Source organism: Girardinichthys multiradiatus, chromosome 19 (genome assembly GCF_021462225.1).
Source record: "Girardinichthys multiradiatus isolate DD_20200921_A chromosome 19, DD_fGirMul_XY1, whole genome shotgun sequence".
Lineage (NCBI taxonomy): Eukaryota > Metazoa > Chordata > Actinopteri > Cyprinodontiformes > Goodeidae > Girardinichthys > Girardinichthys multiradiatus.
In genome coordinates, this window is record NC_061811.1 from 29,742,849 (window position 1) to 29,769,196 (window position 26,348).

The 26,348-nt window shown below is 39.2% G+C and overlaps 2 protein-coding genes across 5 annotated transcripts; one reads left to right on the forward strand and one right to left on the reverse strand.

Annotated features, from left to right (window-relative positions):
* Positions 1–210: 210 nt before the first annotated feature.
* Positions 211–13,020, reverse strand: afg1la (AFG1 like ATPase a). The gene is made up of 14 exons (XM_047345660.1): positions 12,931–13,020; positions 11,975–12,221; positions 11,495–11,706; positions 7,484–7,535; positions 7,293–7,394; positions 6,867–6,997; positions 6,656–6,755; positions 5,987–6,045; positions 5,827–5,909; positions 5,672–5,742; positions 5,490–5,590; positions 4,308–4,448; positions 4,118–4,228; positions 211–919 (listed from the first exon to the last, which is right to left on the reverse strand). The coding sequence occupies exons 1-14, from the start codon at positions 13,018–13,020 to the stop codon at positions 782–784; spliced, it is 1,638 nt and encodes a 545-aa protein (XP_047201616.1). The 3' UTR covers positions 211–781.
* Positions 11,598–25,674, forward strand: LOC124855138 (sex comb on midleg-like protein 4). 4 transcript variants are annotated; one of them, XM_047344717.1, is made up of 8 exons: positions 11,598–11,735; positions 18,309–18,548; positions 20,664–20,793; positions 21,093–21,317; positions 21,461–21,622; positions 21,716–21,940; positions 22,026–22,174; positions 23,464–25,674. In XM_047344717.1, the coding sequence occupies exons 2-8, from the start codon at positions 18,315–18,317 to the stop codon at positions 23,587–23,589; spliced, it is 1,251 nt and encodes a 416-aa protein (XP_047200673.1). In that variant the 5' UTR covers positions 11,598–11,735; positions 18,309–18,314; the 3' UTR covers positions 23,590–25,674. The 4 variants fall into 4 exon arrangements, with proteins under 4 accessions (XP_047200673.1, XP_047200671.1, XP_047200675.1 ...); XM_047344715.1 differs by lacking the exon at positions 11,598–11,735 and adding an exon at positions 17,305–17,499; XM_047344719.1 differs by lacking the exon at positions 11,598–11,735 and adding an exon at positions 17,305–17,499 and having other exon boundaries at positions 21,093–21,293.
* Positions 25,675–26,348: the final 674 nt, after the last annotated feature.

Below are 26,348 nucleotides of genomic sequence, written 5' to 3' on the forward strand. Positions count from 1 at the left end.
TTTCACTTCACCAATATGCACTATTTTCACTACCCCTAGAAAATCCCAATAAAACACATGGAAGTCTGTGGCTGTAACCTGACAACACGTCAAAAAGGGGTAAGAACAGCTATGCAAGGTGCTGTATGTTTGTCCACTGACATGAGGGAAATAAATAAAAATAATGGAAATTAAAAGTATCTCACATTGCAAATAACACAAAACAGAAAATTAGAGTAGATATATTTATATTATCTTTTCTTCATAAAAATCATAAAACAGCAGATCATTACAGTCTGGATTGATCCATCTACATCAAACACCTCCCAAGCAGCACCAATACAAATCATCTCATATCTCAAAAAGTCACTTCCGTTACCATATTTAGACTTAATATTAATTAATACACAATTTAGCAAGTAATCATTTAATTAAAGTAAACCAGATTAAACGTCCCATTAACCTCCTGTATAGTACTGGATTGTAGTTCGATAAATGATCCATGTTGCGTTTTTATTTCTTTTCCCCAAACAGAAAAGTAAAACCTTGGGTTATTATATGACACTGGATTAAAAGCAACATGACACTCCAAAAGTTCATTTTAAAATGATCCTTAAAGTGCAAATTTGCATTTAAATGTTAAAAAGCATTCAGATACTAATAAATATAGTATGTACATTTGAACAAATACTGGTAAAACAGTTCCCCCCCCCCCCCCCCCCCCCAAGTGGGATGGAGTAGAGTGTTTTTGGCATATATGAGTATAGTTCATGGAGTAGCCTGCATGCCTTTTTTCCAATTGTTACACCTTTCCTTTTAAGCTTCTGTCCCCCTCCAGCCAATAATCTTCCGTCTGCATTTCTGTGAGTCGAGAAACGGTCCTTTGAAAGGCAAACTTCTCTTCTTCCCCGCTGAAGATGGACAGACTGCTGGCTTCTTCCTGTTACAGAGGAAAAAATAAAGTTTACTGAAAGACAGGGTCTTCATGATAACATGCAACGCTTCAAAGAAATCCACCTGTCATGAATATTAGTGGAAACATTTGAAGTTTTAGTGTGATCTGGCACACTAAATTTAGATTTTGGCCACAATAAAAAAACAAATCCACTAAATTAAATAAATGACCCCTGGTCCAGTCACCCATTTAACGCTGGACCTATCAGAAGTACAACAGAAATTATTATTTTTGTTGTACAGATACACAGATAAAAAATTACTAAATTTTGTGAACTAAAAATACTTTAAGAACATTTCACAAAACATTCAGTTCTTCATCAAGAAATGTTCAAAAATCAATGTCTAATTTGATTTTTGGTCTTTGGAAATTAAAGTTATTTAATTGCACTTAAATCATAAACAACTATGGTTTACTCTTTAAACAAAAGTTAAAACAAAAAGTGTTTTTTGGCTGAAGAAAACGTTATGGCACCTTGCACCCTAAAAGCTAGTGTTACTCCCTTTGGGTTAAACAACTTCAGCGAGACGTTTTATCTATCAGTCTATCAAGCCACCCCTCAGCATTCAGTGGAGATCAAGTCCAGGGGCCTCATGTACGAAGTGTACTTACGTACAAAAATCTTGCGGCTCAATGTTTTACGCACAACTTGGCATGTACAAAAAGGACCGTTGCGTGAAAGTGTGCGGAAATCCACGCAAACTTTTTTAATCGACAATAATAAACTACAGAGAACTAAAACTCACCTAAATCCACTGAAATATGACTCCATTCAGTTTTATTCAATTCATGGAGCATCAAACATGATGCTTTTTCATGAGTTTGAGCTTTTATGGTTTAAATTGAAACGGAATCACATTTAGCCTCATACAATAACGTAACACACCTCAGCAAATGATAGAAACAACCTCAGTCGGATGTAAACTGTTAAACTTCCTCTGTTTCTGTCACCTGTACATAAAATGCATGTGAATCCGTCATTCTCACTGAAAAAGAAAACGGTGTCGGATCATCAGATTAATTCCTAACAAGTCGGGTTTGATAATTCATAAGCTGGACAAGCTGGAGACAATCACACGTGTACTTAAATAGCTGCTAAAGTTGCGCTCAACTGTGGAAGGATGGCAGCTTTGGCACAGCTGGAGGATGGAAGACGTCAGAGGTGACCTCCTTGTACATGATGATGCATGGTTTATTAGCCAGTTTAGATTGCCCAGGGCATGGAGCTGGCCTCAGTGTTACAGAGGGAAACCAGGAGGAATCGTGCGTCTCTGGTGCCGGTTCCAGTTCTCACTATGCAGCGGTCCTTTCAACTGGAGGTTCTCAGAGGGAGCTGACTGACAGGTCGGATATTTAACAGTCATCCCTGAGCCGGGCCATGCCTGCCAAATGGGTTGGCTTCATCCGTAGGTTGTTTAGATAAAAAAAGTTCCCCTAAACTGAGGCTCTCATTTACAGCAAGGAACTGATTTCTGAATGTAATCAGAGCTATGGACTGAACTCGTACTGCTATAAGGGACCCATCTGTGTGTGAATATGAATTTATGAATAGAAAGCATTTTCATTCAACATATGTGCAACCTATTTGTGACATGCTAATGTGTCTCACTAATGCAGAGGCACGTAGGGCTCCTCAGCTCATAATTCCTTTATACTATAATAATAATTAGATTATTCTAATTATAATAGATTTGTTGGGAACAAACCTCAAGCAGACTCGGTGGCTTCTAGGTGATTTTCAATTTTTTTATGTGGCGTCCTGATTGGTTTTAAAGATGTAAAGTACTTCACATAGTGTGTGTGCTGACAGTCATATTCACGTCATTGTAATGATCATCATTGAGCAGTAATTGAGCTTAGAGCAACAACTAGAGTGCTGTGTGGATGTGATGTAGACATTGTAGAACTAACGGGTTTGAACCGACAACCTTTTTATTTCAAGTCAGGTTTGAGTTGCTGATGTCATTCAAGAAGTTGTAGGTTTGCTTTAATTCACTACAAACATCCCTCATCATGTGCAGACACAGTCTATCTTAGCGTTTTTGTGCCGACAGGAACCGGTTCTTTGACTGTCACAGCACCGTTGCCATGGTTATTTTGACACGTGGTGGGTGACTTCTGTTTTTTTATTCCACTTTGCATATGTATTTAGGGGCAGGGACTAGGCGGTCCAGGTGCCACCTGCAGCTAAAAACCACAGCAAATTGGGATTGCTGCAGCAAAGCATCTCCAAACCATGACACGTCCACTGCCATGCTGCACAGTTGATATGAGGTTATTTTTCTGGAATGTTGTATAATATTTATTCCAAACATTTCCTCTGTTCTGGTCAGCAAATAATTTAATTTTAGACTCATCTGTTCAGTGAATATTATTCCAGAAATCCTGGTCTCAGTCCATATTTTCTGGGGCATACTTCGGTCTGGCCTTCATGTTTTTCTTAGAGAGCAATGATTTCCTCCTTGCAAACCTTCTAGGAAGATTAAACCTATGCAGTCTACCTCTCATTTTAGAGGCATGCACTTTCATATCAACTCTAGCAAGAGCCTGTGGTGGGTTTCATGATGACAGTTTAGGGTTTTTGGAGTCTTCTTTAAGCACAATGCGGTCTGTATTTAGGGTGAACTTGCTTGGATGGCCAGACTTGAGCATCCTGGCAGCTGTTTTGAATGTCCCCACTTTTAGTGTTTTTTCCTTACAGGGAAATGGCTGACCTTAAATTCTTTTGAGACATCTTTAAATCCTTTTCCAGACTCATAATCTGCAGCAACCTTCTTTCTTAAGGACTCAGAGAGCTCATTGGATCTCACCACGTTGTTCACTCTTACTTGATCAGTGAGCACACCAGACTCTATGTCTGAGGTTTAAACAGCGCACACCTTCTTCAGAAATGTTATATCAGTAAGTCCAACTATTTAAAAAAATATACAGGCTGCCAAGGGGTCTCCTAATTTCTTCACATGACTGTATTTAATAATTGTCATCTAAATATGGGAGAAAGGTGCAGCTCCAAGACTCTGATTAACATGTTGCAGTGATTTTACAGCTCACATGGTTGAGTCAGCAGACATGTTCTAAGCTCTGCTGAGTGACAGCCTCTTCAGTTCCTGATGTTTTATCCTGACAGCACAGACTATTCGTAGAAAAGGGATTTTACTGTAAAGGCAGACTTCCAGCTCTCACCCTCTTCAGCCCCAGGTCATCCATCAGAATGTGGCTCTCATCGTGACTGTGATCCCCATCATGTACAAAAATATCCTCCAGCAGGTGTTCTGCGAGTATCACCACCCGCACCTGAGCCAAGAGAAGACTCGATGTTTACGTCTCACACTAAAGGTTAAAAGGGCGAGTAAACGACTGCAGCATTGTGTACCTTATGCTCGTAAAGGGCGTCCACGAGCGTTATGAGCCGCCTGGCTTGAGTTTTCTTGTTGAGGGTCAGCAGAGGAATGTTTCGGATAAAGACTGTGTCAAACAGTCTGGATATTTCCAGGTAGTCACTGGCTCCTAAAGGCTGAAAGAGAGATTTTCCGCTTCAAAACACTGCATAAAATTGTTCTATGTTAATCCCATGGATAGAATCAAACAAATTTTAGTCCCAAGCTTTTAACAGAAACCACCTTTTAATTTTATTTGGTTTCGCTCCAACTTTTTTCCTCATAAGTCAGTCAGTTAAAACACTCCTGCCTGAGGTTCCGTCATCACATGATATACATGATGCAAAACAAACAGATAGGAATTTACATTCAATAAGTAGAGGGATTCATACCCCGTATACTTTTTCACATTTTATCACATTACAACCACAAATTAATCGTATTTTAAAAGAATGTATGTGAAAGACCAACACAAAATACAGCACAACTGTAAAATGGACAGAAAATGCATGACCAAACTCAAAATTAAACCTTTGGACCATCCTCACTGTGAAACATGGTGGTGGCAGCATCATGCTTTGGGAATGCTTTTCTTTAACAAGGTGTTTGGGCAGATTGATGGAGCTAAAACAGGGCAATCCTGGACAAAAAACATGTTAAGAGGCTGTAGAAAACACAACTCTGGGGTAGAAGTCCATCTTCCAGCAGGACAACATCCATTAATACAGCCGGAGATCCAATGGGATGGTTTACATCAAAGCATACTGATGTGATAGAAAGGCCCAGTCAAAGTCCAGACCTAAATTCAATTGAGAATTTGTGACATGACTTGAAAGTTAACAGACTCTTTCCATCCAATCCGGCTGACACTGAGCAATTCTGCTGAAAAACAAAGTGTAAAAAATGTAGTGTGTAGATGTGGAAATCTGGTAGAGATATACGGCAAAAGACTTGCAGCAGGAACTGCCCCAAAAGGTGGTTCTACAAAGCTATGACTCAAGGGGGCTGAATATAAAGGCATTAAACATGTTTCTTTTGCTCAAAAAAACAAAATGTGAGAAATTAAAGGGATGCTTTAGCATGGCCCATGTGTTCATGGACACCTGTCGAATGCATGACCACCATCAAGCCAAACAATCTAACATTAAAAATAATGTGAAACAGTGACACGCACTCACCCTGTCACACAGCTCCTCAAACGTACAGTCTGCGATAGTCCCGCACGCTTTGTTCAGACGGACTTTCCGGTTGTGAACATTTAAAACTCGTGGTCGGGTTACTAAACGTCGAAATGAAAAATACACATTAGCCAGAGAGAGGCTGGAGAGTTCAGCAAGATGTCAGTTAAAAGCTCACTCACTGTCGTTCTGTTTAAAAGCCAACTCATCAAACATCTTATCCAGCGTTGCCTCTGCATCAGGCTCGCTGGAGCTACACAGAATGAAACAGAATTGTGAAAAACAAAGAAAAGCAGTGTTTCTTTGTCCTGTTTGGTTTACATCAAGCGTGACTTACAGAAAGTAAATCTTCCCAGCAGAAGGTCTGTTCTGTTTGCGGTAGTCAATCCCCGAATCGAGGCGAAGAGTTTGGCAATATTTCTGCAGGTGGGCACAGAATCTTGTTAACATTTAAAGGGCCTTCTGCCTGCAGCAGTGAGAAACGTTTCCTAACTTACCTGCAACACTGCAATAAAAGGCACAAAGTTGACTCTCTGCAGTCCGTTTTTGTACAAATCTGATGGAACATAAAGGATTTTAAAGTATTAGCTGGAGCTCATGTCAGACATTATATGAATAAATTAGTTTTAGTGTCACAATTATTAGTACCCCTACCAACCCCTTTTAAATGAATGTAACTGAGGAACTTTTTTAATGTATGCTTTTTTAAATTGATCAGACTTTCTCTGAACTTTTGTGGAACAACACCTCCTATCTAAGTATGGTGAAGGATCTATGTCGCTAAACTCTCTGGGTGAGCTGAAGAGAAGATAGTATAAGAGAGGACCCAGGATTCTGGATGACCTAGAGTGATTGTGAAGGTTTAGGGCTTTTTCCACATCTTTATCAGGGGTGCCAATAAATGTAGGTAAATGTTTTCACATACAATATTACTTGTAGAGTGGGATTAGAGTGATACAATACAATACAAAGTTTTTAAACAACAGTTCACTGATTAAAAGAGAGCTATATATGAGATCTGGCCATGTTTCCATCCAGTTATTTTGGAAAAAAAACTGCAAACTTTTAAAAAATGTCTGTAATTGATAAGTTTTCTTTTTTATTCAGACTTAAACAACAACAAAATATGCCTTTAAGAGCAAGTTGTGCTAAAACTTACTAATCACCTTCAGGTGGACGGTTAGATGTCGCCACGACGACAACACCGTGCAGGAACAGGTTTTCAAAAAGCTGCTTTAGAATCATGGCGTCGGCAATATCTGTGACCTGAGAAGAGACATCAACCATTTTAACTGCGATAGAACAAGATTGAGGTCAAGCGCTTCAGACACTAAACATCTGGGGGTTCTGTTTCTTTAAAAAGGTCATTTTATGTACCTGAAACTCATCAAAGCACAGCAGACAGGCCTCGTCGCTGATCTCCTCAGCAACTGGAGCAATGGGGTCATAAGATTTGGCCATTTTCCCTGCTTTTCTTTTGGGCATGCTCTGTTTCAACCGATGGATTCCTGAAAGGAAGCAGCGAAGTTTTGGTGCAATAAGATTCAACATGGGCAATCAAAAGCACTGTGCCAGTTAAATGAGAAGCTCTTTACAAGTTGGGAAAATAAAAACATCTTTCTGTGACTTTTCCTTATAAAAAAGAAGCATGTTTTTTTTTTTTTTTACTGACACATTCTGAGCTCATTTTCTTCATGAATTATTCTGCGCCGTCCCGTAGCGTTACCTTATCTGTCCTGAGAACCAGACAAACCCCCAAAGATAGATTCTTTCACGCACCGCTACACCAGGAACTGGACTCACTTTTATGCACATCCAACATAAAGCCGTGGAAATGAACCCTCTTTTTCCTTTCTGTTTCCACGTGTGAATAAAACATGTCCATCACCATAGTTTTCCCTGTGCCTGAAACAGAAACATAACAATTAGGATGGAATGAATAAATAAAGCACGTTAAATTCGGATGATCAGGCTTTGTGCTTCAGTTTGCTTACCAACGTCGCCGTAGATGTAGCAGCCTTTTGGAGGCTTCGGTTTGGTAAAAAACTACACAACACAAAAACAGCAATCAGCAACAAAAGTTTTCATCATGTAAAAAATAATAACAACTGAAAGCAGTTTAATGGACAAGCAGCTTCTCCTTTCTCGTTTTACCATCATCGAAGCATTAAAAAGCCTAAAACAAAGCTTCAAATAAACCCTTCATGTCAGGGCAAAAAAATCCTTAAACAGATTACACATTAAGAATAAAATACATTTAATGAAGCGAGGCAAGGATCCTTTTTTAAAACTAAGATATTGGATGTGCAGAAGAAAAAGGGTAATACATTTGAGAAAAATCCGACCTTTAATTTGAACTCATATATTTAGTGAGGGAAAAATAAAACTTTCTTGTTTTGCCAACAGGACAGAACTCATTGTTCTTCAATAACATTTCACAAGACTGTGGCACACAGAGAGAAGAATCATAAGAATCGTCCTGGGTCCTCTCTTATGCCCTCTTCTCTTTAGGTCATCTCACAGGTTTTCTGTGGGAGCCTGAGACGGCCATGGAAAAGCACTGATGTTGAGTCTGATGAACCACTTCTGTGTAAATATGCTCATAATGTAGGATAACTATCCTGCCTTTGGTAGAGAAACAGGCTCACAGCATCACAGATCCTCTGCCAAACATAACAGTGGGCAAGAGGTGCTTTTCACATATTTATCCTTTGTTTCACAACAAACCCACTTGGATTGTTTGTTGCTGAAAAGCGAATTTAGGTCTTATATAAAAGCTTTTTTTCTGATATCACTCCCACACATCTGGTCGGTGTCATATTTATACCCCAGAGGCCAGAAAGTCATGGATTACTCTCATGGATCAGATGTTCCTAGAAACTCTGATCCACTTAAGAACATTTAAATTTAAAAAAAGTCTCTTACATTGATTTTTAATGAACTGTTAGAGGTGTCAATAATTGTTTCACTGGTGGTTTTGTCAAAAACAATAATTTCTCAAGGTGATTTTCTCCCAGCTGAACAAATGTACTCAAACTGTAGTTGGGATTGTTCTACATTTTTCAACATGAGATTATGCTGCTGCAATAAAAGATGAATTTAAAAATCTCTAAACATTTTTACCAGGCGTACCAATAAATGTGTCTGACACTGTATAGCGTATAACAATAACAAATAAAAACATCCGTTCATTTAAATATACTCTCTCATATATTATAGTGAATATTAGACAAACTAGTCCGGCACATATATCATATATTTCACAAAATCACTTCAATGACAGAAAATAACACAGCTACCCCCCACACAACTTAAACTAAAGAGAATTTACAGATGATAATCAAAAGGGAGAAAGAGAAAGGAGAGCTTAAAATAGTTCTTCAATACTTCACAACAGGGTGCCAGATGAGCTCAACTTAAAAATAAATTAAGATGTCGTGAAGAAGTTCAATAGTTTTTTTCACTTATTTCAAAAAAGTACAACTGATATATAGATTTATTACACATAGATTGAAATATTTCAAGTCTTAATTTCTTGTAATTGTGATGATTATGGCTTACAGATAATGAAAACTGAAAATTCAGTTTCTCACAAAATTAGAATATTAAATATCAATAAAAACAGACATTTAAACAGAAATGTCAATCTTCTTAAAAGTGTGTTCATTTCTAGTCACTCAATACTTGGTTAGGGCTCTTTTAGCATGAATTACTGCATCCATGCAGCATGGCATGGAGGCGATCAGCCTGTGGTTCTGCTAGAAGCCCAGGTTGCTTTGCTAGCAGCCTTCAGCGCATCTGCATTGTTGGCTCCGGTGTCTCTCATCTTCCTCTTGACAATACTCCATAGATTCTCTGTGGGGTTCTGGTCAGGACGGTTTGCTGGTCTATCAAGCACAGTAACACTGTGGTCACTGAAGCTTTTGGTACATTTGACAGTGTGGGCTGGTACCAAGTCCTGCTGGGAAATTAAATCAGCATCTCCATAAAGCTTGTCAGCAGAAGGAAGCATGAAGTGCTCCAACACATCCTGGTAGATGGTTGTGTTGACTGTGGACTTCAGAAAACACAGTGGATCAACACCAGCAGATGACATGGAACCCAAACCATCACTGAATGTGGAAACTTCACACTGGACTTTAAGCAACTTGGACCTCTCCACTCTGGCACCAGACTCTGGGACCTTGATTTCCAATTGAAATGAAAACTTTACTTTCATCTGAAAAGAGGAATTTGGACGACTAAGCAACAGTCCAGTCCTTCTTAGCCCAGGTAGAACGCTTCTAATATTGTCTGCGTTTTGGCAATGGCTTGACACGAGGAACGTGACATTTGTAGCTCATTTACAGAATTTGCTTGAGTATAGTGTCTTTTGACAGACTCCAGCTTCATTCACTCCTTGTAAAGTTCCCCCCAAATTATTAAATGTATTTTGCTCTCAAGGCTGCAATTATCTTTATTGCTGGTGCACCTTTTCCTTCCACTTAGCTTTCTATGAATATGCTGGATACAGTACTCTGTGAACAACAAGCTCCTTTAGCAGTGACCTTTGGTGGCTTACCCTCCTTGTGGAGGATGTCAGTGACTGTCATCTGAACATCTGTGCAGTCGGCAGTCTTATCCATGATTGTGTAGCCTACTGACCCAGACGGAGAGACCATTTAGGGGCTCAGGAAGCCTTTTCATGTGTTTTGGGTTAATTAGCTCATTAGAGTCTGACGCCATGAATTTTCAATAATTATCATTTTTACAGTATTCAAATTTTCTGAGAGAATGAACTTTGGGTTTTCGTCATCTGTGAGCCATAACCATCAACATTACAAGAAATAAAGGCTTGAAATATTTCAGTATATGTATGAAATGAGTGACAAGAATTATTGAACTTTTTCACAATATTAATTGTTTTAGATGAATCTGTAGATTCACTCTCTGTCTTATGTTGTTTCCTTGTTGTTTGAATAATGTTTTCCTCGATTTGTTGTTCTGCTCCGGTGTGTGACCCTGTCAACATATGTCCTCTCCCTGTGCTATTCAATGTTTTGCTGCGCTATTTGCCATATTGTTACGTTATGCTCTGTCACTGTAACAATTTGGAAACTATTGAAAAAAGAAACAATATTAATTCATCATTTCAATGAGAAATTAGAGGCTATACAATATTTAATTTAAATGAGTGTCTTATTAGCCCAGCATCAAGTTTAGTAAAACAATTCACCACTGGTGTCACAAGGTCAAGTCATTTGGAATCTATGGGATAAAAAAAATTATACATTTCCTATTAAATAGTAAAATGGAAGAGGCCTGTGTCCTATAACACAAAACACATTAACTCAGAGTCAGCATGTAACAGGATTTTAAAGCTATCGACTTTTTTAAACCATCAGCCCCACAATTGTTAATCTCAAACACCTCTTTTAATTATGTTTGATTATCAGCTATTGATGAATAATTGATCAAATTTTAAGCCTCAATTAAATATTGTTCAAACCCAAGGTATTGTTTAAGTAACTGTTTGTTTTTCACCAATTTCCAAATTGACTCAGATGAAATCACGTAACAACACAGCCAGACACTACAGAGAGACAATACCACGATATTGGCAAACCGCAGAGGGAGACATCAAATGATAACAGGGTCAAATGGTGAATCAGAACAACACATCAAGACATGGTCGAGCAACCAATGGGGGGAAACATTGCATGTACACAGAGTGAACAACATAGTCCAACAGCACATCAGGACAACTAGTTATAAATTTAAAAAAGACAATGAAGCAACCAACTGTTGCACTGTTGAAAGTTACACAGACATGCATCGATTTCTACTTACACGTTAAGTGTATATATCAGCGCGTACAAACATTTTTGGCCCATTTGAAACCCCATACTTTTAACTATTATGCTTCAGAAAATAAATGGACATTGTTTTTCATATTTATATAATAAATAAAAAAATACAGTTTTTCACATGCACATAAAAAGGAGGACATGCATGTTTCTGTTTACCCTTGAGAAGATCGATGTGGGTCTGTTGGTGTATCCTCTCAGCGTTCTGTGCAGCTCGTCCAGTTTCTGCAGCACCGCTCTCTGGTGCTCGTCCTCCCGGAGGCTCCCGGCTCTGATCAGCCCGTCGTAGTGATCCAAAGGACCGCTGAACCCGGGGACACGCACTCCGCTCTCTTCCTCTACCGCCGCCTGACCCGCTGTCACCGAATAACCTTCCACACATCACACCGACACAAGAACGGTACGTCAGCCCCTTCTTTCACCGTAACCACAATGCTTCAAAACTCTGAGCTGCTATTATAAAGGCGAGCAAATTTTAGAAAGATACCATTTTAATAACCGAGACGGTGAAAAGTGTCAGTATTACTTTTTAAAAAAAACATTAAACGTACAATTAACGAGAGAAAATGACACATTAACAGACCTCTTTCAATAAAAGAAAGACTAATTAGGATCAAACCCGCAACCAACGCGTCTCACCTCGCCTGCAAAGCTCAGTCACGGATTTTAATAACTTTCTATAACAAAACTGCTCCGTTAAAACAAACTTTATGCCCACCAAGGCTGACGGTGACATCTTTATAGACAGCGGCATGCAGGCCGACATCTTGGTGTCAAAGGTGGTCAGCGAAACTTTATTAGCAAAACCACAACGAACAGAACAATGAGGAGTTTCCGTTAAATCCTGCAGGGGGAGACAACAAACCAGTGCAGTGAAAAACTTTTGCTACAATTTGAACATTTTTACATTTTATCATGTTTCAGCCACAAACTTGATCACTGAAATCCATCGACAATTCTAACTAGAGATGTCCCGATGAACATTTGTTGTCCCCAAAACTGAAATGCGTCATTCAAATATCTGCCTGTATCATGTCTGAGACTAATTACCATATAAAGTTAATAAAGTTTAGGGGGTTCACGCTTTTGCTGTGGCAGCTCCTAAGATGTGGAATGACCTACCCTTGCACATTAGAAAGGCTACATGTCTGTCTGTTTTTAAATCGCTTCTGAAAACTCATCTCTTTGCCTTGACATTTGACACTACGTGAGATGTTGACTTTAGTTTGTGAGTTTAGGTTAGTCTTTTAATGCATGACTGTTTCACTGCTAAATATGCGAAATTAGTATTTTATGTTTTTCTTTTTAGTAATTCGTATTTTGTTTTGTCTTCAGTATTGTATAGTGTCTAACGATTTTTATTATTTTATGTTTTTGTGTTTGTGTAGTTGGCTTTTTGTCATTTTAATGCCTCATGTTTTCTGTACAGCATTTTGGTCCTTGTGATAATTTAAAGTGCTTTACAAATAAAGCTGGATTGGATTAAAATAAAACCAGTGCCATTTAAATGCTTAGAAGATTGGCAATAAAATAACACAGTACATTTCATCAGTATTACATTAGTGTTGTGGTTGTGTTTTACTTTACAGGCTCACCAATGATGTCAGGTTGCTGCAGTATCCATTTTTTAGCAGGGTATATTTTGTCATAGTTGGAGTTTCTGCTGGAATATACTGCTCCAACATGGGATTTGCTAGCTTAAGAAAGGTACTATATTGTTTTGACAACATGTCACGGAAAATGTGACAAAAGCTTTGCCATCTGATACCAAAGTGACTCAACACATACAGCTATAGCCTTCAATAAACTTATGTCTTTCTCCTGCTGATGTTGATTTTGCAGAAGTGCTAGGCTAGTGTTAACATGTTTACTCTCTGTTTTAATGAGAGTTATTGATAATTTAGCTAACATTATGTTTCGTAGGATATTCCCATTAATCACATGTTGACAAAACCTTCAGAAAACGTTGCTTAAAAAATTGCTTCTTTGTTTTGAAAGTTGTAAAAAATTTTAACTCTGTTTCAGCTGCTCTCTGTGCAACTCTCCCAAACATGGACAGCTATGCAAGGATATGGTCATGTCAAACAAACAGACAGAAAGCTGTAGTACCCAACACAATCTCTCTTCTGCTGTGATTTACTCAATGTGGGAAAACCCACATTTGTTTAAATAAAAAGGGCAATGCAAACGTGTTGTAGCACCTCCCACAATCTGACAGTACACATGCATCAGATAGTAGACCAATAAGTGTAAGTAGTTGAGTTAAGTCAGGGACTCCAATGACTCGATATCTTTTAAAAATGCCTTGATTGGAACCTGAACCAATTTTTGCGATTGGAAAGGGACATCCCTTAATATGAGATCCGCTTAATCATTACAAACAATGAACAAATATCACTGTTGCCTTGGTTACAGACAGACAGGCAATATGGAAATTAGATTTAAACAAGAACAACCACAGACAAGAAGTTGGCGTTTAAAACTTTAAACAGACTGAAATTAATTATGTCTCAGTTAAGAGTTTAAGTAGAACAATCAAAGTCAAATTAACAAATGGGTTTTAACCTTGATTTAAAAGAACTCAGGGTTTTAGAATTTTTGGGGAATGCAAAGTAGACTTAAACCAGAAGACTTGAGTGGTCTGGAAAGTTTATACAACAGCGATAAATTTTTTATTTATTTTTGTGCTAAGCTATTTAGCGACTTATAAACTAACAGAAGTATTTTAAAGTCTATTTTCTGAGATACAGGGAACCAGTGGAAGGACTTTAGAACCGGGTTGATGTGAATGTGGATGAGTATTTCAAGATCTTGCTGGGACATTAGTCCTATATCCTGGAAATGTTCTTTAGGTGACAGAATGGTGACCTAGTGAATGTCTGTATGTTCCTCTGAAGATTCCGGTCTGAGTCCATTACTACACCCAGAGTTTGGGTGTGATCAGTGGTTTTTAGCTGTAGTAACTAAAGCTGTGTGCTGACTCTTGATCGCTCCACTTTTGGTCCAAAAATAATTACTTCAGTTTTGTTTTTATTCAACTGGAGAAAATTATGGCATATCCATATTTGTTTCACACTGTGTATCTACCCAGCGCTTGAATAGTTTCATAGTCACCTGGTGTAGAGCTGCGTGTCATCTGCATAGTTATGGTAACTTATCTTGTTCTTTGTAATGATCTGAGCTAGGGGAAATATGATGTAGGTATTGATTAGGAAGGGTCCCAGGATGGAACCTTGGGAAATCCCACATGTGATCTTTATCTTCTCCGATATAAAGTTAATTATTGACACAAAAAAGTCAATGTCTTTCAAATAAGACCTCAAACCAGTCAAGTGCTGTACCAGAATGACTGACCCAGTTCTCCAGTAGCTCCAGTAATAAACCATGATCATCAGTGTTGAATGCTGCGCTGACATCCAATAATACCAGCGCTGTGGTTCTTCCACAGTCTGCATTGATGCGGATGTCACTGAACACGTTGACAAGGGCAGTCTCGGCAATCAAGGCGTCAAATTGGCTGGTCGTTGTGTTGTGCAATCAGGATGCTTAAGTTATTTAATATTTAATTAAATAAATTCCAGTGTGTCAAGTAATGTCCTGGGAATACTAGCCCAATATAACAGCGGTATAAGAGCAATAGATGAAAGGGTGACTTGAGCACTGACATTCTTAAAAATCAAATTCTGCACACATATGACATATATTATTTCCAAAGTATGAGAAGAACAGAAACCAATCAACTCCAAGTTAAACATATTTCTATTGACAAACTCTTTACTAGGCTAGAAAAAATTCAACTAAACTACCAAGTAAAATGAAGCAATAAAGTAAACTAAAGGGGGGAAACTGAACTCTGTACAAAGGAAAAAAAGGAACAAGGGAACCAATAAAATGGTTAAAAATCATAACCAATAACAATGTTATGACAGTTCAATGTGGATATTTAAGAACCAAGGTTTATCTTGAGGAATATGAAAATTAGGTAAAATTACTAAACACTAATGTCTTTAAACAACCAGTCACAATGTAAATTCAGAACGTAAGTAAAACATTATTTTCATTAAAAAAAATATTTTAAAGAATGATTTGCCAAATTAGAAATCAACCTTTTTGAATAATTGATTCTTAATGTTGTTTAATTTGTCATCCTTTATTTTAATAAAATTAAGTACAGGAAAATATTATTCGCTGGATCAGAGATCAATAATCCTTTGGACAATTGATTGTAATATTTCAACTAGCTATCACATGGTGTGATGGACTACTAAAATGGCAGAGAGGAATACCCATGGACTCTCACAAGATGGCGACAACTCGGATGTAGATATTTGACCTTCCTGGCACTAGCATTAGCCATTAGCGATTTTAGCTAACAAAGGAAAGCTTATAGCTTGTTCACCTTTATTTTTAAATTCAAAAATGTACTACCATTAACATACATATTAATGTGCGTATGAGTGCCAGCGGCACATTATGGCCGATCTTTGTTTAAAACCCCCCATTAAATAGAGATTGTCGTAACAGAACAAATAAACTATCCTCAAGGCTTAGAGGCCTGTTCACATTAGCTGAGCAGATGGCCTGCTCACTCAAATAGTTAAACCTTTAGAACCGCACACAAACCAAAACATCATTAATATAACAATGTTTAGATAGATTTTTCCTAAACTAATTTTCTCTGCCCAGACATTACTCCATACGTGAATTGTTTTAAAGAGCAGAAGTGACGAAAGGTCCAAAAGGACAGGTTTGTGTAGCGAAGGTGGTCCGGTCTGGCCACAGGGTGGGCAGCGAACAAAAAAGCCATGGCGGGTGCTCTCTGTAGCAGCTGAGGAAGCCTTTGCCGGAATGGCACGCATGGGGGTGCCGAGCTGTTGTTCCGAACCCTTCTTCTTCAGGCCGTGGGGAAAACCGCTTGATTAGGGACAACGTGTCTTCTGGGGCATCTCTGGCTCAGATGACTTTTTTGCAGAAAGGAAGGTGGACGAATTACACTTTTCATAAATGCCGGATCCACTAACAGCAGATCATTACTTAACTTTTGTTGTCCTCGATCAACGGATATGCTAACTTCAGATCATAGGCAACTGGATCACTGGGATTCTTTGCCAGCAAGTTTCAGACTCTCTTGCACGCTTCCTCCCCATTGTGAACAATTTCTGCTAGCTTGGGTAATGAGAATGAGGTGTGCAGATACAGCAGGAGGAGGAGCTTAATTAATGTATAACTTCTTTTAAGTTTGTGTAGTTGATATTGTTTAATTGCGTCATTTTGTCCAAATGAGTTTTGATTGGACACAACATTGGTGCTGCTCTCATTAGATCCAGTGGTGGTGTCTGCCGCAATGTTACTGATAAAACCGTCTGATTCTGGTGACCAGTCGATTTCTTGGGTGCAATTGTGAATACCCTGGTATTGGATGCACTGATCAATTGGCTAGTCTGAGAGGGTAGTTTTGGCTTTAGAAATACATCAGTTGACTAATTGTTTCTCCAGATGATTTCTTTATCAAACTGTAATTATTTAAATGGTTTTGATAAATGTTTCCTGCAGATTTTCTCCAGCTCATAGGCTTATTTCGGTTTGTTTTACAACCAGTACCTTTTAAAATACATTCACTGTTTTAAGGTGCACAACGAAGAAAAACACTAACTGATCCCATTTGGCTTGCTAAAACGATCATATTTCTTGCATTTTCAACTTAAAAGTGCTCTAAATAGCTTTTGTTCATTATAAAAAATCTGAAAACCACTAGTGGTGGCCCAACAAATTACTGAAAGTTTTAATCCACAACACATTATAACTAATAGGAAATTCTTCTGGTACAGGAAAAGCAGAAACTATGTGTGATTGCACCTCCACAGCTGCAGTGAGCCAGAGTCACTGACAACATGGTAGACAACTGGCAGAGCTTACAGGCTTGTTGTCATGACAACAGAGGTGCCCCCTCTCCCTCCCTGTCTCTTTAATGCACACACACACACATATTGTCACTCGCTCACTGTCTGTCAGTGTCTGCTGTACACACACACACACATATACAGTATTACAGTGGAATCCGCCTTGCTTTCATATAGGCTCTCTGCTTTCGGAGGCAGGAAGGAAAGCCTGCAGCACCACTTCGGAGTGTAGGGATACTCCACTTCTCCACATCTGTTTGGATGGTGAGTGCAGTCGATGATCGATTCTTGTTCGTTTATATGCCCCATCTTTCAACTGCACTCCTAAGAATAAGATATTTTGGACGTGCTAACAGCAGGCTTATTGTCTCTGGGTATATGTGCTGAAGCAGGGAAGATGAGCCACATTCCTTATCTGTTTTTTTCTCCTTCTTCTTTTAAGACTAGGGTGGACGCTGTCATCTTAATGGTAATTCATAGCTGGGTAGCCATGGTGAAGTCAATTCCACCCCCCTCCTCCCTCCCTCTCTCTGGTAGTGCTGAATGCATTAGTCTAATGAGATGTCTGCAGCCTGTGTGCCGAACAGCAGCAGCAGCAGTGTGTTCACCAAAAAGGAGGAGAAAGCCGCATACAGAAAAAGCTAGATGGCTTGTTTTGCATTGTGAGGGATTTAGTTTTATTGTCACGTTTAGGCCTGTAGGATATAAAACAAAAGGTCTCTGCTCCTGGGCTTTCACAATAAAGGACATCAGGTAATAGTCACCCCCCTCCCTTTCCCATCAGGTTTATTTATATGTTATCAGTGCAGGGTGGAGGTGGTGTTCCCTTACAGATCATGCATGGCTACTCTTTGTGTTGTTTAATTATTGCAGCGCTCGGCTAAGTGCTGCTTCTTTAAGTGGGTTAGAGTGTTTTACTGTTCAGATGTTGCTGCAATCTATGTTTCCTTTGCAATCCACCCTGCTTCTAATGGATGCTAATGCGGCTCCTTAGTACCCAGCTGATGAAGAGCAGAGGAGGGTCAATGTACAAGCAAAGCGCAGGTCTAAATGGGGTTTTCCTTTGTCTGCAGCTCCAGATGAGTGTACTTGCTGCAGCGGCACAGAAGTCAGACAGCAGCAACAACGGTGACATGCAGTCAGCCGCAGTGGCTCCTTCCTTCATCCCCAGCCAGCCGGGAAAGATACCGGGCAGGAAGAGGGGGAGGCCCCCCCTCCGCAGCGTGGCTAAGATGGATTTCCCAACCCGATACCCCGAGTTGCTCCCGCCGCTCAAAGTGCCGAAGAAGAGGGGAAGAAAGCCAGGCTTCAAGGTCAGCCAGATGGGGAGGAAACAGGGGATGGGACTCTGCTGGGTTTAAAAATGGATGTGTGCAGAGGTAGCTGGACACAGCCTGTGGTGCACATCTGATTTGATTGATATGCTTTGGTAGTTTTTTATATGCCATGAGGTAAAACAGTTTTACAGTAACCCGGTATTTACAAAAAATGTACTGATCTGTCGGTCTTTAAAATAGACCCGTTTTTCTTTGGTTGGATCCGATTGTTTATCAGCCAAGGAAAGGCATGTTTATCTGTGTATAGCACATGTCAGCAACGAGACCATTCAAAGTGCTTTACCTGATGAAAACATAAGAAAACACATACAAGGCGACATTCTATAATCTATAATCTGAACTTTTCTTCCCATTAATTGATTCAAGATATTTTACTTTTAATTTGAACTCATCAGAAAAAAAATCACAAATCCAGTCATAGATTTATTATATCCAGTAATCCTTAGTCTTTTCCCCACTTATATTACAAAAACAACTAATTTAACGGCAGCAACTTAAAGAGATTTAATTTAAAATTAAAAAGGTTTAACTTGGATAAAAGGAAAAAACAGCTAACAAATAAATGTAAGGAATAACAAATAAATAAATAAATCACTCAAGAAAAAATTTTACAATAATATTCACTCTATTAATTGTAAGATAACTGGCAAAGTCTATGTAGTCAGTTTAACAAACGGGGTTCAATGTTTTTTAGAATAAGCAATCAGATTGACAGTTTGTTTGGCCTCAAATTGAACTATTTATCCTTTCAAACAAATACATTAAGTCACAGAACCTTTAAATTAAAGTTGGAGGCTGATCCCCAATTCAATAAAATGCATCTCTTTGTGCTTCGCTTTTTTGAGTTTAATAAAAATCAGACACAACTTCATAAAACAAAGTGGAAAATGGAAATTATCTAATGATCTTCTCCTTCATTTATACAGTTTAGCCTCTTGAGATCCACAATTTCATTTTCAAGAGCAACCTGTTCATACGAACAACAATAGAAGGAAGTATCAGAGATTAAAAAGAAAAAGATAAACAGATTAAAATTAGAATAAAACATGAAAAACAGTGTCCTGTTAAGCTGCTGTTGAGTTGAAAACGACAGTGAGTCCATCAAAGAGCTTTAAAGGTTTCAAAGCTCTGTATACGTCTTATGTGGGAAGACAAGCAATTCTAAAGAAAGGCACAATCAGCTCTTCTTGTAAGTTAAGTTCTTGGAACAGGCGAAAAAACTTTGCTTTTCCACCTCTTTGTTCTGAAAGAAACCTGATTATGTAAAATATCTTGCAGATAAGTCAGTGTCAAACCATAGAGAGCCTAGAAAACTAACAATAAAATTCAATTCAGTTCAATTCAAAAATACTTTATTAATCCCAAAGGGAAATTTAATGTTGTTGTAGCTCATTATGAAGGTTTCTTCAATGAGCCGTTGTAGATGCTGATGGCTGTGGGCAGGAAGGATCTCCTGTAGCGCTCCATCTTACAGCAGATCTGAAGAAGCCTCTGACTGAAGACACTCGTTGTAGGACAGTCTCATGAAGAGGATGCTCAGAGTTCTCCATAATGTTCTTCATTATGGAGAACCCTGAGCCTAATAAACCCTAAATGAAACCTAAATGTTTTAACTGACGGGAAGCTGGTTGCATTTTGCAATAGATGCATGCTAATCTTAGCTTTTCAATTGTAGTAAAAGCAACATTACAGTAAAAAAAGAGGATGGGTGGCGTAGTAGCTATTTTCAGCCAGCTGACCGGTAGTGTACAACGGCAGGTTGGGAAGGGGGAACAGATGAACACAGTTGCAAACGTTTCTGGGCATTTTCTCTTGCATCTTAAAGTGAAATGACCTTCAACCACAGAAATTGTCTGTTGGAAGATTCTAGTTGTTGTTAAACTTGTGAAACCAGGTATAAACCTTCGTATACTCTGTTACACGTAACTGGCCCATAGCCTGTGGTAACACAAAAACGTAGCATCTGGAAAACTTTGTTCTGCTGCAGACTGCCGACAGATATTATTTGTGCAACTAGAGAGGAACCACCTTTTAAAAAGTCTGCTATACATCCTTGATTAAGAAGGTATCCTAAAACTTGTTCTTCTACAGCTCAAACCCCGGATGGTGATGACTCCTTTGGCAATTTCCCCACCCAGCAGCACGCCTGAGCCTGATATGAGCTCTATCCCTCAGGACGCTGCCACTATCCCCCATTCTGCCACAGCCCAGGTGCTAACAGGTACAATAAAAAAAGACAGACACCTTGCAAAAAGTACACATACAATTTGAAGCTTCCCACATTTTGTCAGCGTATAACCACAAACTATAATTTTTCTTATTGGGATTTTATCCAACAGGGCAGATGGAATAGAGTTGAAGAAACAAGTAACATAATTATTTCCAATAAAAAAAGAGTAAAAAGTGCCTTTTCCCAGGGTTCTGTACATACTCAACCTCAAGAGAGAAAAACAACCTTAACTGGTCAAAAAAAACATCAAAGGTTTCTTCTTTCCTCTACTTTTCATTTTTCTGTTTCAGTTTGCATCTACATCAACAAGCAGGCCAACACTGGCCCCAACCTGGACAGGAAGAAGATCCAGCAGCTTCCTGATCACTTCGGACCAGACAGACCCTCAGTGGTGCTGCAGCAGGCCGTCCAGGGCTGCATCGACAGCGCCTTCCAGCAAAAAACGGTGTTCACTCTCCTCACGCAAGGCTACGGAGGAGAAAAAATATCAGGTGCTGTACCAAGACCTCGACCAGGTGTTGTTCTCTGCTTGTTTATTTAATTATTTTGCACTTAAATTGAGATTGGGTTGACAGGGAAACAAAATATGCTTGGAAAAGGTTTAATGATCTGATTTGTAAGAAATAAAGTGTAATCTGGTGTCATTTTGCTCCTCCAGCCACATTTGATGGGAAGCAGCATCTTTTGAGCCTCCCTGTGGTGAACAGCATCGACTATGTGCTTCGTTTTCTCAAGAAGCTGTGTCGCAGCCTGCACTGTGAAAACCTCTTCAGTGATCAGCCCATTAGCCAGCGCAGCAGTGGATCCTATCACTCAGATGGTATCGTTTTGCCTCCAAGAGTGAAAGTTATAAAGAAGATAAACTGATTCTGCACTGATTCTGTATTGATATGATTCTCTATCTTGTCGTTAGCTGAGACATCTGTGACTGAGGACTATCATGGAGACCAGTCAGAAGCCAAGCGCTATCCCGTCGACCATGGTGATTCTGCTTTTGGCTCCATAAGCTCCTCCTATTCGTCAAAGTCCTCCTACGGGTTTCGCTCTTCGCAGCAGTTCTCCAGTGGCTCAGGCTCCATGAATATGTGCAGGCAGCCGGCCTCCAGCCCAAACATGTTTCCAGATGGCAACAGAACAGGTTAGAGATGGTCCAAGACCGCTCTGTCCTTACATCTGCCTTTGTATCCCTTCATGACTAAAACCCCTCACTCTTGTTCTCTCAGGAGGATATAATGTGTCAACAGAATCCCAGGAATCCAAAGCTCCAGCCAATAAGGACCCAACCACATGGACTGTGGAAGATGTTGTTTGGTTCATCCGAGATGCAGATCCCCAGGCTCTGGGCCCTCATGCAGACATCTTCAGGAAACACGTAAGTCAGTTGTGCAGCAATGTGAACCCTCAAATATCTTACAGAAGGCCTTCATCGTGACCTTAGATTGAGCTGAAATAATCATTTTATCCCACAGATGATGTTTCTGAGACTGTTAAACCATCCAATGTTTAAGACCCTGTAGCCATTATGTTCAGAGCATAAGTTTAAATGATTTTCAATACGAGCCAGTTTTTCTTAAAGCTTCTGAAATGATCCATAACAAATTTATAAGCATTTATTTTGTTTTAACAATATTTTGAGAAAAGAAAGATATTATTTAGTGTTTTGGAACTGTCTAACTCAAAGACGAGTCTGAGACAGTCTAAGAAAAACACAGAACCAAGAAGGAGCCTGATCAGAATCAAAAGACAAGCCTGTCGCCTTGTTTTAGGCTTGGTTGCATAATTATTTCATTCACTGTTTAATCTTTAAAGCTCCATCACACTTTGTTTTGTTTTGCCTTCATGCACCTGCAGTAAAGATGAACCTAATAACTTATACAGCAAGATTACTATTTTTACTGTTAGCAATTTGGTTTACGAAGTCTAAGTAAAGAACCCACCAAGTAATTCAGAGGCCAGTTACAGGAGAGAGACTCACAGACAATCAGAGCTTGACCTTCCCGGCTGAACAAGAGGTGTTTGTCAAAATATTTCCGATCAGCAGCAGCTGAGAAAGGTGGGGAAACTGTACCTGCTGCAGTCCAAATCACGTTCCCAAAGAGAGGTGACGCAACTGTTTGATTTCGGACCAAAATAAGGATCCCTGATATCTGTTTTATTGTGGTGGTTCTGCAGTGGCCAGAGCTGGGGGACCACTTGTTAATTTCTAATATTTTTCTCTCTCTTGCGAATTCTCAAGTATTTAGAATAGAAAATGTTGTGCTTTAATTTCAGAAAGAGAGACTGATAGAGTCTTTAAATAAATTAGAGCTTAAATCAGGTGATGATATTCCGAACATTCATTCTCAGTCCCATTCATAACGTCTCTACAAGTAGTTGTTTTATTTTCATGTTTCCGTGTTTTGTTGTTATTTCCTTACTTACCTAATCATTAAAATATAGTATTGGGATTACTAATAGGTTAGTTCTTGATTTCATGACTGATTCTTATATATCTATCCAATTTCAATGTGAGTGTCAGTATTGGGAATTTCATAAAAATTGAAAAGTATTATTAAGCAGCTGTTATTAATTCTTTACAGTTATTGTTGTGGTAGGTTGCTTTTCTGTGAGTACAGAATAATCCTCACTTATTTCCATGTAAACTTCTTCTCCTTCTTCCAGGAGATAGACGGAAACGCTTTGTTGCTGCTGAAGAGCGACATGATCATGAAGTACCTCGGACTGAAGCTCGGACCGGCCTTGAAGCTGTGCTACCACATCGACAAACTAAAGCAGACAAAGTTCTGAAAACTGTGCCAAGCTCGGAGTCCGGTAGAACATTCAAGAAGGTGTCGGTTCTTTGGACGGCAGGTCTGTGATCCAATGGGAAAAAAAGTTTCCATTGTATTTAGGATCCCCACAATAAAGATCTGTCTCCTTCCTATACTTTACATATTCAATCTTCTAGAAATATGTTTCATGTAGTTACATTTCAACAAAAGTTTTACCTTAATTTTAACATTAAATGCTGCCACTTATGTGATTTTGGAGTAAGGGGGCGTTTTGGTGGACATAAACCTGCATACAGTAACTAATTTATGCTGGAAGAGGCTAAAAACCTGAACGTTTGCTGTTAGGAGGGAAAAAGTTAATTTCAGGTTCTTAAATGTGTTAGAGACTTAATCAATTGTCTGTGGCTGTGAAATTGTTGAAGAATCAAACCAACAGAGCAAATCCAAACAGTTGGACAGCCAAAGAATCTGATCAAACATTTGCAGACAACAACCCCACACACACACATACACACACACTATATTCCCAGGGGCTCACAGACCAGATGACTCTTTCTGAAACAGTTTGCCAAACATTTCATGATGTCACATGTGAATATCACAAATTCGTCTCTCTTTCTCTTCCTACCTGATCTACTTTCACAGATCTGGACATACAGTTCCAGTCAGAAGTCACTCATCATTGGCATGGATGTTATATTAATTTTGGACTTTCAACATAAAACTTGGGGACAACCTTGTAATGCCTTCATTTTCTCTTGGATTCAAAACTGCTACCTCTAAAAGAATCCGCAGCACATTGTTTCCACACTGAAGTGTAATTTTCCCTTAGAAAGAAGAATCGGAGTTGATCAAAATTAGGAATCAGTAGGTCCGACCTTCAAAGAAAACCAGTTATCAGTGTTGCCAGAAGAGCCCAATTGGTGCATCTTTAGTATTTGAACAACTAGGTACAGATTATCTTTTTTTAATAGCTTCAAAATTTCACATACAGGCTCAAATACACTGTTGTCCATAAAGTTGAAAGAAAATATGTTTTACGTCTTCCCGTAAAAGATTTTTTATAATTTGATTTATTCTTGACAGATAATCGAACCACAATTAAAAGGAGAATGTGTCTGAAAACATTTTCTAACTATATGGGCAGCAGTGTGTGTATCTACACTTCCTCTAATATTTAAATAAATGTCGCTTAGAAAGTTTCATCCACCATCTTTGTAGCCATAAACAAGATCCTAATTTACTTCTAGATGGCTATTTGGTTACTGTTTTTATCAGAAATGGAAGAGTTAACTTAAATTGGTTTCTTTACGGGTATGGACCTGGTTCTGATGTGGTTGTGGGATAACATCCTGTTTTGTCCAGCTAACGTTTGATTTGTGATGAAGTTAAAGAATTTAGGAAAAATCCTCCTTTTTTTTTTTATCTGCCCACTTTGTGCAAACAGGGCTACAATTGGCAATGCTGCCATCACTATGCTTTACAATTGGTTTAGACTTCTTAGGACTGAAGGCCTCACCGTGACTTCTCTAAACTTTCTTCATGTCAAGTGGTTTCTATGGTTATGTCAGACTTAAACACTAAGAGACAACTGGGTCTTCCATTCGGACAATATTCCTGAAGACCAGGACTGCACACTATCAAGAAAACAAGTAACTGCTATATTATTGTTAAGTATTGCGAAGCTAATATAAATTATGACTAATCCATACATTAATAACGCTTCCCTTTCTTTTCCTTCATCACAATGTCCTTACCACTCTTTCTTAACTTTTGCATCTAAATTACTAAAAATATGCAAGTGTAAGGTGTGAGGGCAGTGAATATCTATCTAAAAGGCAAACTATTATTGGCATGCACAATTTGCATGGATGGCACTTAAAATATAATATCCTACCAATTATTACATCCAAGCAATCATTGGCGATTGCAATATCGCATACATCGATATTACAATGGCAGCTGCTATTCGATATATGCTACACTGCTCAAAAAAATAAAGGGAACACTTAAACAACACAATATAACTCCAAGTAAATGAAACTTCTGTGAAATCAAACTGTCCACTTAGGAAGCAACACTGATTGACAATCAATTTCACAGCTGTTGTACAAATGAAATAGACAACAGGGGGAAATCTTTGGTGATTAGCAAGACACACTCAATAAAGGAGTGGTTCTGCAGGTGGGGACCACAGACCACTTCTCAGTACCTATGCTTTCTGGCTGATGTTTTGGTCACTTTTGAATGTTGGTGGTGCTTTCACACTCGTGGTAGCATGAGACGGACTCTACAACCCACACAAGTGGCTCAGGTAGTGCAGCTCATCCAGGATGGCACATCAATATGAGCTGTGGCAAGAAGGTTTGCTGTGTCTGTCAGCGTAGTGTCCAGAGCCTGGAGGCGCTACCAGGAGACAGGCCAGTACACCAGGAGACGTGGAGGAGGCCGTAGGAGGGCAACAACCCAGCAGCAGGACTGCTTCCTCTGCTTTTGTGCAAGGAGGAACAGGAGGAGCACTGCCAGAGACCCGCAAAATGACCTCCAGCAGGCCACAAATGTGCATGTGTCTGCACAAACGGTTAGAAACCGACTCCATGAGGATGGTATGAGGGCCCGACGTCCAACCCATGGGGGTTGTGCTCACAGCCCAACACCGTGCAGGACGCTTGGCATTTGCCAGAGAACACCAGGATTGGCAAATTCGCCACTGGCGCCCTGTGGTCTTCACAGATGAAAGCAGGTTCACACTGAGCAGATGTGACAGACGTGACA